This window comes from Daucus carota, chromosome 7 (genome assembly GCF_001625215.2).
Source record: "Daucus carota subsp. sativus chromosome 7, DH1 v3.0, whole genome shotgun sequence".
NCBI lineage: Eukaryota > Viridiplantae > Streptophyta > Magnoliopsida > Apiales > Apiaceae > Daucus > Daucus carota.
In genome coordinates this window covers 32,209,922-32,223,540 of record NC_030387.2, presented here as the reverse complement: position 1 = coordinate 32,223,540, position 13,619 = coordinate 32,209,922, and the positions used below count along the sequence as shown (strand labels likewise).

Genomic DNA, 13,619 nt, shown 5'->3' with positions numbered 1-13,619 from the left:
TCGCAAAGTTGATAGGATATAAGCACAATGTTTCAAAATTTGATGGATTTTGGTAGGATTCCAAAAGACTTAAAATATACCAAAAAATCCCACAAAAACCATTATTTTATGAAATCCAAAAAAATTCATCAGGCATTTGAATACCATCAGATTTTAATGGATTTTAAATAATCGTAATTGAATATCATAAATTTTAAAGCATAATTTAAAATCCTAATTGAATACCACCAGATTTTGTAGCATAATTAAAAATCTCAATAGAATATCCCAAGATTCCAATGGATTTCCAACAATTTCAATCAAATACACTCAGATTTCATGAATGAAAAAAAAATGATTTAATATCCCAATCCAATACACCCTTGTAAAACTATTATATTTTAGTTTTTCTTTTATTAGAGATAAGTTTCAAAAAGATATATAATAAAATAAATTACGTTGTCAAAAAAATCAAAAATCAATTGATTAAAAACCGTGATAATAATTAACGAGTATCTTCCTCATTTTCTTCCTGCTTCTAGAAAATGACTAGAATATTAGCTGTTGGGGAGAAATCAATATAGTTCTATAACTAGGGAAAAAAACGCGCTCCGCGCGATTGAAAGAAAAATAAAATGTAAAATAATTTAAAAGATCTTTATGATATATAATTTTTGGATCCATTTATTTTGAATTTGGTTTTTGATATAATTTTTAGATCTTTTTATTTTGTATTTGTTGTTGAAATATAAGAAGATATAATTTTTTTTTAAAACCGTAACCTTCAGCACTTAAAAGAAATAGAAATGAACATATTATCTTTTGCAATAAAAACATTTTGTTATTGACTTCTATCCACCTACATTTAATTCTTCACTCCCTTTTCTCTCATCTGATACCATATTTTTTTCCGCATCTCTTTCTTTACCCATGTAAATAGTTCTGGCGAGGGGGGAGCTAAATGGGTGCATTTGCATGAATTATGTTCATTCGCTAGCCTTAAAGCAAGGCAGTGGAGATGTTTAGTTATTGCTGCTGGATGCGTCATTTCTTCAAGCATCCTAAAGGTGTTCAGAGACTATTACATCGAGTAAAATTAATCATGTTGTAGATGAGAATATACAGTAGAGAGATTGATTTTCCAGTTTAAATAGTCAAAGACAATTAAACTTCAAACTGATGTGCTCCACTCTACTATCCCTTACTTGAAATATTAATCATGTTTTGATGTAGGAAAAAAGGTAAAAAGCCAAAATAAACCATTTGGGAACAATATAGAAGGCTTTGGAAGCCCAAGTATATAGTTTAGTAAGTTTAATATTAATCTAGGATGATATTCCATAACTATATTAGTCATTAGAATTTGATCTGTATTAGGAAGTACTTAAGATTTTTTTATTATTATGTATATAGGATATTATCTTGTAATTTATTCAGAGTTTATCATATCGGAATATTGTATTATTGTTCGCAAGAACTTTTGCTGGAGTTTTCTGCCCTTAAACCTTATTTTCCCCTTTTGTTATAGATAATAGAAATATGATTCAACAATAAGCCTCGACAACCTGCCACTTATATAGTTCATAATCACACTACACCATATTTGACCTGTTGCAACGGCATGTTGCAAAAAATGTTGCAATAGGCCAAAAAATAGCTACTCTTTTGTAATAGTTTTTGAAAATGTTACCTAAAACTGAAAAGTGTTGCATGCTTGGTAATTTTTAGTGAGAGTTAAAAAAGTTGATGCCAATTGTAACACTTTTTTTAAACGTTACGGTTGTTTGCAACATATTTGTCAAGTGGAATAAAAAATTAGGCGGGCTTCTTCTTTTTTTCAGTGGCGGGTACCAAAATAGTTACCCAAAAACAAACACCCCAAAACAAACATTTCACTTTCAAAAAACAAATATCTCCTCTTCTCCTTTGTATATCCATTTTGTTATCATAGCCAAATCCATGTGCTGCAATAGAGTATTAATAAACAAAATTATACTATTTAATTATGAATTTCAAATTTACATATTTATTGACTTTGGCACTAATCAATATTCAATTTAAAAATATATATAAGGTCGTCCAAGTAAATAAATATTTATATATTTTAAATGTTGTAAAAATATTTAATTATTTTTAAATAAGTTTAAATTTTTTTAAAAAAATAATTTTAAAATGATCTTATCATCCAACTTAATGTAATTAATATGGATAAAATTAATTGTAAAAACATTCTAATTAGCAAATAATTGATTAATTTATTTTTATAAATATTAAAATATTAGATTTTATATTAATATTAATGGTTAACTTATTTTAATAAATATTAAAAAATTTGAAACAACATATACCATAAAATAATAATTTTTTATAAAATTAAAAAAATTAAATAAATTTTATGAGTTGTCCGTGTGCACGCTTAATAAAAAATTAAATAAATTTCCCCCCTTAATCAATTTCACAACTCCCGCTTTGTAACAGTTTCTTAAAATAAAACATTAAGTTTAACAGGTTTAAAACATAAACATTAAGTTTAACAGGTTTAAAACATAAACTTTAGACAAAAAACATTAAAACATATAAGCTGCCGTCTTCTTTGGGAACCTTAGCCCCTTCTTTCTCATTCTTCGATTTGTTCATACAAGCTTCGATGCGATCATTCTGGTTGAGTAAAAGCTCATACAAGCTCTTATGGTCAATTAGAAGGTCATACAAGCTCCGATTTGTTTCCTTTAGAGTTTCGATTGTTCGATTTGCTGGTACAAACTCATAAAACCTCCGGGTATGTCATTGTCTGGGTCTTTCTTGCATAGATTTGTTTCTTTGTGTCAAGGATGTCTGTTCTAAGAATTCAATATTTTAATTACCTTCTTCTTGTGTTATTTTGGTTAGTTTTCAATGGGGTCATGTGGGTGTAAGAGGGTCAAGTGGGTTTCGACCGGACTTTAAAGCTAGAAGTTCAGGTGGGTTTCAATTGGAGTTTGGAGTTTTTGTTTGTGATTGGAGTTTGGATGTTTGGGTTTTGGTTAGTAGCGAGGAAACCAAAGCGAGGTATTATTTTTTTCTGTTACTTCGTTGCTTAGTCATCCATTTTTGGTACTTGGTTGCTTAGTGTATTGCTTGCTTGGAACTTTGCTCGTTTTTGCTTTATTACTGAGTATGTGTATGTGTTTGTCTGTTTTAATGTAAAAAGATGTTATGCCTGTTTGTTATTCTGTCATATGCCTGATCCACATGCCAAGTTAAGTTTTATTATAGTGACCTTTATTAGTTTCTTTTTTGACTTTTGGAAATAGTTAGATACTAAAATGGTTAATTGGTTGTGAAAGAGCATATGTCAAGCTGTGTCTTGGTATTTTCACTTTGACAGAATGTTAAACACTATGCTGCAGGACAATATTTAACGAAAAGGAAAACAAGAATGAGAAATTGAGAACTAACTGAAACAAGGATGATTTAAGTTGATTCTCTCATCCATCACACATTGTGTTAATATTAACAAACCATTTACATATGTTAGCTTATAATAAATCTGAGATGAATGACATAAATTGTATCAGGCTATAAAGGAGGAGCTGTCTTCTTTAGAATTGCGGCCAGAAGAAGAGCTTGATGCACACAATGCTGCCAAGATGGTGTTTTATTTATACATATCTTTTTATATTTAATTTTCTAATCTTGTTTGTATATGTTCATTATTGATAGTTTACTCACTTTCACTCTCTGTTTACTTAGCCTATGTGTGATAAAAGCTAACCATTACGTACAAAAAACTTTGAAACTTACTTTAATACTACCAGTAGAACTTAAAGTAGTTACTTTTAAGTATAATGCAGGTTACTAGACTTGTAAAAGAAGATCACCGCTGATTGCACTGAAGGTGGCATTCTCACTGCTTCATATGGGTACATACGGGGGGCATGAAGGGAAAAGTATATGTACCTCGTACATTCATGAGGTATAAAAACTAATTCATTATTTTTTTTATATCATATATATTTGCTGATGCTTCTCCCATCAGCTTTGATTAGATAATGTTGTGATTCTCTATAATTGCTAACCATCCATAGTAGAATAAGGGCTGCGTCTATGGAAAATGGTACACAAATCAATCTACCTCATTTTTTAATTATTTACCTTTGATTATATTGCATAGTAGTACTTATGTAAGACTATCTCATTATTGCAGGCTACTAAAATTAGTGTAGGAGTTGATGTTTGCATGGTTAATGAAAGAGGCTTCTATTTCAACCTTGCAGAAGTTCAGAAACCTCTTTATGCTAATATGACTAATTTAAGTATGAATGGGTCATGTGCACAAGGTTCATGTAACATATATAACTAAATTGTCGACAAACATATGTAGTATTTGTACTTATAGAATTTATATTTGGTTCTTGTTATTGCCTTGCAGTCTATTAAACTACACTTATGCAGATGAAAATATAGAATGCAGCTTTTAGTCACTTAAGAATGAGGAGGATGGGAATGCAGCTTCTCAACATAGTGATGAATGAAGATTTTTAGTCACTTTTTATTTTTACTTCTTCATCTATTCTTGCTTTTAGATTGACTTTTGTAAGGATGGTTTATAAATTGGTACATTACTCCGGTTTCTATGTATCTTTCAACTTGATGACTCGGTTTGTACTTTGTATTTTCTTTTGGTTAGTTTCAAGTCAAGAAAATTTCATAGTACTATTGCATTTATATAGTATCATTGTAAATCAGGCCTCAAAAGTATTGTAAGAGAATACATAATGTTGCCAGAAAATTTAAAAGCATTACAATACACATAAAACTGTTGCACAAATGTGTTACCAAAAAACTAAAAAGTATTGCAATTGGTTTAATATTGTTGCACAAAACTGTTACAACAAAATTTCAAATTATTGGTATGCAACAGTTTTTAAGTATATAGTGTTACAAAGAAATGTTACAGTAAATTTATTGTAACACTATAAAATTGTTACCAAAGGTCTCGAAAATGTTGCAATAGATTACAATTAAAAGTCTATTGCAATACCTCAAAAATGTTGCAAGAAACAAAATATATGTTGCAACAGGGGTCTATTGCAACGGCAGCAAATGCAACACCAAATTTTAACAAAAATGTTACCAAAACGTTTATTGTAACAATTTTAGGCCCTAAGGCTACATTTTTCAGCCGTTGCAACAGGTGAAATATGGTGTAGTGTCACTAACTCCAAATAAAACACCAATATGTCGACCACATTTTGTGAAGGTATAGAGGTTATCACAAGCCTCGCGAAGAGATAGCTTACAGCAGATCTCAAGGCATCATGTGAAAGTAAGGCAACATCGAGCAACATGAAATATACACGAAGAGCTATCCCATGTGATTAAAAACCAGACTTAACTATTTAGATTCAGAACACTGCGGCCGCTGCGCAGGTATCCCACAAAACAATAAATCAATAAACAACACTGCTGCGGTAATACCTTACTTATGTGCAACTTTTCGATAAACTGGTTCCGGAATAGAAAACGATTGAATACTCGCAAAGGGTAAACCAAGTGACCGCCTGCATATCATCAAACAAAAAGGAAAATGTCAATCTTAAGTAACATACTTATAAAATAAAAAATGCACCTCATGCCAATACCACATGAACTTACTATGTTGAAAGAGGCCACATGGGTAGAAAATACAGCAAACTGGACAATTTTGAAACTACGCGCAATGGAGGATTTGGGCACCAAAGTAGTACTTCCATTAGATACTGCCACAACATTACCTTCTGCATTTAGCAAAAGAAAAAAAACATTACCTTCTGCATTGCTCTAAATTTTCCACAGGTGCACTTGCAAGCTCTTCACTTCGTTTCTGGAAACCAAATTATCCGATTACAGACTGCAAAATGAGAAAGGAAAAAAAGAAAGCAAGTAGAGAAACATTTTGAAAATATAGTTAACTGCTGTACATAAAACTTTTAGCCGCATTTGTCTCGAAATTTGATTTTGATTTGATTTTGATATGGATCATACACCAGGCTAGATGCACACAGACAATAAGAGTCAATCACCAACTCCACAATGAACAAAGGTACTACACACACGACAAACTAAATGTTCGAAAATCTAAATTGAAATCTTATGCAATTGCTTAACCTTATATAAAATTAGGTATACGAGTAGAGAGAACCTTTTAGTTGTCGAGTGAAAAAGCTGGAAATACCGCAACAAAGCAAAAGCAACAGCTGTATGATCATAGTCATAAATAGTGTATACATGATTATAGCTTTGATCTGAAGAGACAAAGCTAACTGACTATTAAAGAAGGAAAACTAAAAAGATACAAATATATATGGCCATTATTAACCCTTAAGATCTCTCAGCTCTAATAAAAAAAATTCTAAAATACAGAAATCTAGAAAATGAGAGAATTTGAAAGCAAGGATCCTGGAGCATGCCACGTCACCTTCCCAGGAACCTCCTTTATATAATTTGAAAGCAAGGATCCTGGAGCATGCCACGTCACCTTCCCAGGAACCTCCTTTATATAAATATAAGATGTGTAGATCAGTTTCAATTAAGACAGAAATAAAACGCTACTTGCATTTTCCTTCTTGTAAAATTTAAAAAATTTAATTAATTCATTTAAGCGCTACTTGCATTTTAAATTTAAATAAACTAGAATTTTCCTCCCTGCTGCATATTTGAGTTCCAAGTGGTTTGTAATAAACTCAAAATAGGTTTGATTTCAGTTGACTTTGAGCCGACTCAGTCTCTTGATCAAGTTGAGATACTATTTTTTTTCCCATCATATTAAGTTGAGGTACTTGAAAGTGATGTTACTGTAAAATATATCATATGCAACCATATTAGAGCATCTCCAACAGTGTTGGCTATAATCGTCGGTTAAATTGGACCTGTAAGACGTAATGTAAATTTTGCTGAACCTGTAAGACATTTCGCTTCAATGGTATTGGCTATTTTGGTTGGCTATAATTTAAAAATAGCATATTATTAATATTTTAGATTGTTAAAATAGAATATATGAGTTCAATATGGTAATAAATGATGTGCAATCTTCCTACAGATTTCTTACAGACCTGTAGAGGTTCGACAAATTTAGCCATCCATAGGAGGTTGACTAAATTTATAGACAACAGGTCACTATGGTTGGAGTGTGAACTTTTGAAGTGGTTGGCTAAATTTTTTTATTTTTGGCATGACAACTCATCTTTTAGCTAAGAGATCTTCATGGTTGGAGATGCTCTTATAGCACCAGATTATTATAGCCAATGTTACAGAAATCAGAAATCAGATCTAATCGGTAGATCTACTGGTTTAGGATTAATCGAAAATCGGGTATTATTTTTAGTATGTTAAATTACTTTTTAACGAAGGATTTTTCATCGTTAGAGTTGTTCTAATATTTCATTTTCCTTTTCGTAAATTTAAAATTGATACAGAAGGATGTTCCTCCCTGCTGCATATTTAAGTTCCAAGTGGTTTGTAAGATGATTAAGTTTATGCACACACCAGTGCCTCTTGTACTAATTTCCTTGAAACGAGCTAGGTACTTGAAAGTGATGTTACTGTAATATATCATGCACCCAATTATTATAGAACGTCTAAACAAAATGAACAAAACCACGGAATATTGGCCCAGTCAATCATTCTTAACTTCCTGGCACTGGCTGTGTCCGCGACTTTTCAACAACTCGTTTTTCGTTTAGCTTAGGGCAAGGTACTTTAACAATGAACATGGCTACGTGTATATGGGTTTGTCTAGTGTGTGCCCATTGACACATGATAAGTGCGGAATTTGATATGTTTGGGAGTTTTTGATTGTTGTGGTTGTTGTATTTGCAGGGGGTCCACCATTATTAAGATATGAGAGCCCCAGACAAATTCTGCGCTTAACATGTGCTCATGGGCACACCCCAGAAAAACCCGTATGTATATATATAGGTAATCACATATCCATTATATAAACACATACAAAGCTTAACAATATATTTGCCCATGGAGCACAGGAGCCACTTCATGCATCAGGGTCATGCACTCTTACAAATTCATAACACTCAAGATTACCTTTGTGGTGGCTGCAAAACTAATGGAGAAGGAACGAATTTCGGGTGCGAGCCCTGCAATTTCCATATGCACGATTTTTGTACCAATTGCCCCAAGATACTATCCTCCTTTTTGCACCCACAACACCCTCTAAGCCTCATGACCAGTAACACTCAATATGCGGCGCCTCCTAGGATCTGCGACGTGTGTGAAGACACCGTTGAGGGTTTGTTTTACTGGTGCCAAACTTGCGAGTTCAGTGTGCATCCACTCTGCACTCAGTTTCCTCCGTCTTTACGTCACGCTGTTCATCTTTCCCACCCTCTCATGTTCCAAAAGTCTTATAAGGACGCTTATTGTTGTGTTTGTAACACAGCTGTCCGCAGCTACTTTTGGAGATATAGATGTGGATGTTGTGATGGTTTCGATGTTCATGTGGAATGTGCAGCGCTACTGCAGATTCCACATGAACAATCATCGTCAGATGATACGACCAGCAGGCGTCTACCACCTTGGGCTGGTCTTTATACTTATGGCGGAGTAAGCTCTGCAGTCAATTCACAAAACATGTATCATCAGACAACTCCGCCATATCCCATGTACAACCCTTATGGAGGTGTGTCTTCGATGCACAATTTCTACGGGCATGGTATGTATGCACAGCAACCACACCAATTGTACGGGCAAATGCAACATTGTGCGTATCCAAATATGAATTCGTATTACATGTACAATCCTTCTATTGGATTGCCTTACTATACGAATCCGCATAACATGTACAATGGGGCGCCGCCATGTGATTTCAATTCACAGCCCTCGCAAATCCACCATGGCGACACAAGTCACCAAGGTCAGGCACATAATGGGCAAAATAGCCCAGCCGGAGCTCAAAAATTTGGCAAAATGGTTTTTAAAATCGTGGCTAATCTAACACTTGGAGTGATGTCCAATGTAATATTTGGAGCATTAGGATTAGCAGCCCTGTAAACCTGCTAGTGATTCCCCATTAATTGCTATTTGCTGCCCCTAAATTTGTTTTATGCAAGGAAGAATAAGATATACAAATTAATTGACTTCTTCAGGGCAGAGTTCCAACCTAGTCTTGTATTGTTTAACTTGTATCTACTGTTGAATGAATCACATCTAAACTCGTTTTGTCTTTAAATTGTTTATGGAAAATGCTTGGTGCACATAATTGTGTACAAAAACATGTACATAATGACATGTGGCGGATTTTAATTGGATGGCACCCCTGCATTTACACCAACCACCTCAATTAAAACCCACCACATCAGTTGCCACGTCATTGTGTACAAATTTTCTGTACACAATTATGTGCACCTAGCACTCATTGTTTATTACCCAGTCAGTTGCCCCAGTTCGCTGCCATTGCCATGTAGAGTTGACCATACTTTAATGCTCCGATAAAGTAAAAATTTATAATTCATTTTCAACTTAATTAAATGAAATAATTTTCAATTAATGTCAAAAAACCAAATCCATATCCGAAATTTTACTAAGGCAACAAATCTTCGGCCACAAGCTCAAATTAATGCAACCGAAATATATCCGCTTGGAATTTATTTTCACCATTTTCAGCCGGAACTTGCATCCCCGATATGCTTAAATTTTTCAAGGCTCCATAGTTAACCTGAGATGAGCACCCATATTAAAGATGTTAGTGATATCGAAGGCTCCATAATAGTCGTTTCTACTTCGACTGCTTTGTAGTTGTTAACTAAACATTGCAAGAAAAACGACTATTTTCGATCGGCGGATATTTTCGACCGTCAAAAATAAAAGCGGTCGAATTTAAATTTTTTCGATCGGGTCTTTATTTTCGACTAGCTTAATTCCGACCCGGCAGTCGAAAAAGATTATTTTTAACCGTATACGATGACCGGTTTTAGACAGTCGAAAATAGCCGTTTTTCTCATAGCGAAAACCATTCGCATGTGTGCAAATTAAAGTTGCCCAAATGTTTTACCAAGTGGAGTTAGGTTAGGCATAGTGTACACCGGTATAGTTACCGCTTGGAAGAGGTTGTGAAGTGAAAAGGCCAGGTAAATAACTTTTTAGGGAGCCAAAAGGGCGAGGGTTCCGGTGAAACACCATGGAAGGAGGCTGAGAGAAAGAGAAACTAAGATGGGTTAAGCGAAGAGATGATTAGTTGATTACTATTGTAAGACCGTAGGTGGATCCATTTATAGCTGGCAAGAAACCCTCATGAGCTACCGTCTTAAACATTTAAGGGGCCATGTGCTATATAAAAAAATTGGGTTCATAATATAATATCAAAAATTAATTTTCTTCTATTTATAATGATAATAAATTTTTTATACAAAAACAACTTGATGATATTAATAAAAAAAATATAGAGATGATGTATTTTCATAAATAAGGTGTAAATTTCAAATATGGAGAGTTTTTATATGAGCCATGCTTCTTGTTTTTGCTCATATATTATATATCTATAAATGGGCTAGAAATATTTGGGGGCCCTAAAAATTTAGAAGCCCTGTTCAGTTGGGCTGTTGGCACTCCTCCATAGCCAGCTCTGAAAAGCTATGACCCTTAAAATGTCATGGTAAACAAACAACTACGATCTTGGCGGGACTTTTCATTTTCATAATATTCCTCATCAGACCCTTAAAGATGTCATGATAAACAAACAACTATAATCTTAGCGGGACTTTTCATTTTCATATCCATTTCCATGTTGAGTTCCTTGTTAGTCTATGATTTTCTAGTACACTTTTAAGGAATTCGCAAAATTTTGATAAAAAATTTATGTCAAAATTAGCTAATTTTGATGGCATTCATGTCGAAAACACTATTATATCATATCTATCATTTAAGCGCTACTTGCATTTTAAATTTAAATACACTGGAATTTTCCTCCCTGCTGCATATTTGAGTTCAAGTAGTTTGTAATAAACTCAAAATAGGTTTGATTCCAGTTGACTTGACTCGAGTCTCTTAATCAAGTTGAGGTACTTGAAAGTGATGTTACTCTAATATGCACCCAATTATTATAGCACCCATTTATAGAACCATTTATCATAGTGTTATAGAAATCGGAAATCAGACTTAATCGGTAGATTTAGTGATTTAGGACTAATCAAAAGTCTGGTATTAATCGGAACAATTGACGAAATGAAAATCGGATGTATTTTAAAATTAAAATATTATTTAATATATAATTATTAATATATATATATATATATATATCTTTACTATATCATAATTAATTCTATAATTATTCATATTTAAAATGATATAATATTTAAATTTTAATAAATTATTATATATATTCCGATTAAGAAAAACTTATAAAGATTAATCGGATTTCAAAAATCGAATTGATCAACAACATCTTCACAAATTAATCGATTGAATCGGAGATTTTTATAACACCAATTACACCACGTTAAATAAAACAAACAAAACCACGGAAAATTGGCCCAGTCAATCACTCTTAGCTTCCTGGCACTGGCTGTCTGCGACTATTCAACAACTCGTTTTTCGTTCACCTTAGGGCTAGGTACTTGAACAATGAACATGGCTATATGTATATATATAGGCCAGCTAATCACATATATATTATATAAACACATACAAAAAGCTTAAGAATATACTTGCTCATGGAGCATAGGAGCCACTTCATGCATCAGGGTCATGCCCTGTTACAAATTCACAACACTCAAGATTACCTTTGTGGTGGCTGCAAAACTAACGGAGAAGGAACGAATTTCGGGTGCGAGTCCTGCAATTTCCATATGCACGATTTTTGTAGCAATTGCCCGAAAATACTATCCTCATTTCTGCACCCACAACACCCTCTAAGTCTCATGATTAGTAGTAACACTCAATTTTCAGCGACTCCTAGGATCTGCGACGTGTGTGAAGAGACACGGTTGAGGGTTTGTTTTACTGGTGTGAAATTTGCAATTTAAGTGTGCATCCACTCTGCACTCAGTTTCCTCCGTCTATACGACATGTGGTGCATCTTTCCCACCCTCTGGTGTTCCAAAAGTCTTGTGAGGGCGCTTTTTGTTGCGTTTGTAACACGGTCTGTAGCTACTTTTGGAGATATACATGTGGATGTTGCGATGGTTTCGATGTTCATGTGGAATGTGTAGCGCTACCAGTGGCGGACCCAGGAATTTTTTCCAGTGGGTTCCTAATATAAAAGTTAAAACAAAACGATGCAATGTTGATCTTAGATAGTACGAAATACATTAACCTAGGCAAAAGAATCGAGACCAAATTGGATTTCCTGCCGAGAGGTGCAGATTGGTAGAGACAGTAAGATGAGTACTTCGACATATAATTGAATTATTGGAGGTAAGCTTTTCTATTAGTTTTTAACGTGATAGGCTACTGACACTTTTTATGTTGGGCTGTTTCTGGGCTTTTCTTATACTGAAAGCATGTCATTTGCTTATATTGGGTTGGGTAAGTTAGTAGGTGGGTTCCTTGTCATAATTTTGATGGGTTTAAAAATTAATTTTATTACAAATTACTCTTTAAGCCCAAGCCCAATTGGGTTCCCGGGCACCCACCCTTTTGCATGTGCGTCCGCCCCTGAGCGCTACACATTCCACATGAGGTTCATGTGGAATGTGGAGCGCTACACATTCCACATGAACAATTAACATCAGATGATACTACCAGCAGGCGTCTACCGCCTTGGGCTGGTCTTTATACTTATGGCGGAGTAAGCTCTGCAGTCAATTCACAAAACATTTATCATCAGACAACTCCGCCATGTCACGTGTACAACTCTTATGGAGGTGTGCCTTCTCCGCTCAATTTGTACGGGCATGGTATGTATGCACAGCAGCCACACCAATTCTACGGCCAAATGCCACATTATATAAATCCGTATTATAACATGTACAATCCTTCTGTTGGATTGCCTTACTATACGAATCCGCATAACATGTACAATGAGGCGCCGCCATGTGATTTGAATTCACAGAACGGGCAGATCCACCACGGCGACACAAGTCACCAAGGTCAGGCAAATAATGGGCAACATGGCCCAGCCAGAGTTCAAAAAATTGGCAAAAAAGTTTTTAAAATCGTGGCTAGTCTAACACTTGGAGTGGTGTCCAATGTAATATTTGGAGCATTAATGATAGCCCTGTAAACCTGCAAGTGATTCTCCATCAATTACTGCCCCTAAATTTGTTTCAAACAGCGAAGAATGAGATATACTTAACTTCTTCATGGCAGAGTTCGAATGAACCTGAGCCTCTACTAGTCTTATATTCTTATACCAGGCCACCAATGAATCACATCTAAACTCGTTTTGTCTTTGAATTGTTTATTACCCGGTCAGTTGCCACGGTTCTCTGCCATTGCCATGTAGAGTTGAGTTACTCCCTCCGTCCCGCTTATTTTGATATTTTTTTTTAGTGTTTGGTATGCGCGTATTTTAATGCTTTTATAAAATACAGTTTTATGATTCATTCTCAACTGAATTGAATGAAATAGTTTTCAATTAATGTCAAAAAACCAAATCCAGTTCTGAATTTTAGAGGCAACAAATTTTCGGCCACAAGCTCAAATGCAACCGAAATATATTGGGGTTG

At 34.2% G+C, this 13,619-nt stretch overlaps 1 protein-coding gene and 2 long non-coding RNA genes across 6 annotated transcripts; 2 read left to right on the top strand and 1 right to left on the bottom strand.

Moving 5' to 3' along the window:
* The first annotated feature begins 2,524 nt into the window (after nucleotides 1-2,524).
* LOC108200601 (uncharacterized) lies at nucleotides 2,525-4,674 on the top strand. 4 transcript variants are annotated; one of them, XR_010285301.1, is made up of 4 exons: nucleotides 2,525-2,758; nucleotides 2,869-3,027; nucleotides 3,537-4,298; nucleotides 4,391-4,674. It is a non-coding gene; the product is annotated as an uncharacterized LOC108200601 (long non-coding RNA). The 4 variants fall into 4 exon arrangements; XR_010285303.1 differs by having other exon boundaries at nucleotides 2,527-2,758; nucleotides 3,537-3,934; nucleotides 4,166-4,674; XR_010285302.1 differs by having other exon boundaries at nucleotides 2,527-2,758; nucleotides 3,537-4,075; nucleotides 4,166-4,674.
* Nucleotides 4,675-5,153: 479 nt separating this feature from the next.
* On the bottom strand, nucleotides 5,154-6,325 carry LOC135147653 (uncharacterized). The gene is made up of 3 exons (XR_010285357.1): nucleotides 6,143-6,325; nucleotides 5,617-5,824; nucleotides 5,154-5,522 (listed from the first exon to the last, which is right to left on the bottom strand). It is a non-coding gene; the product is annotated as an uncharacterized LOC135147653 (long non-coding RNA).
* Nucleotides 6,326-7,939: 1,614 nt separating this feature from the next.
* LOC108202246 (uncharacterized) lies at nucleotides 7,940-9,186 on the top strand. Its single transcript, XM_017370638.2, has one exon. The coding sequence runs from the start codon at nucleotides 7,972-7,974 to the stop codon at nucleotides 9,004-9,006; it is 1,035 nt and encodes a 344-aa protein (XP_017226127.1). The 5' UTR covers nucleotides 7,940-7,971; the 3' UTR covers nucleotides 9,007-9,186.
* Nucleotides 9,187-13,619: the final 4,433 nt, after the last annotated feature.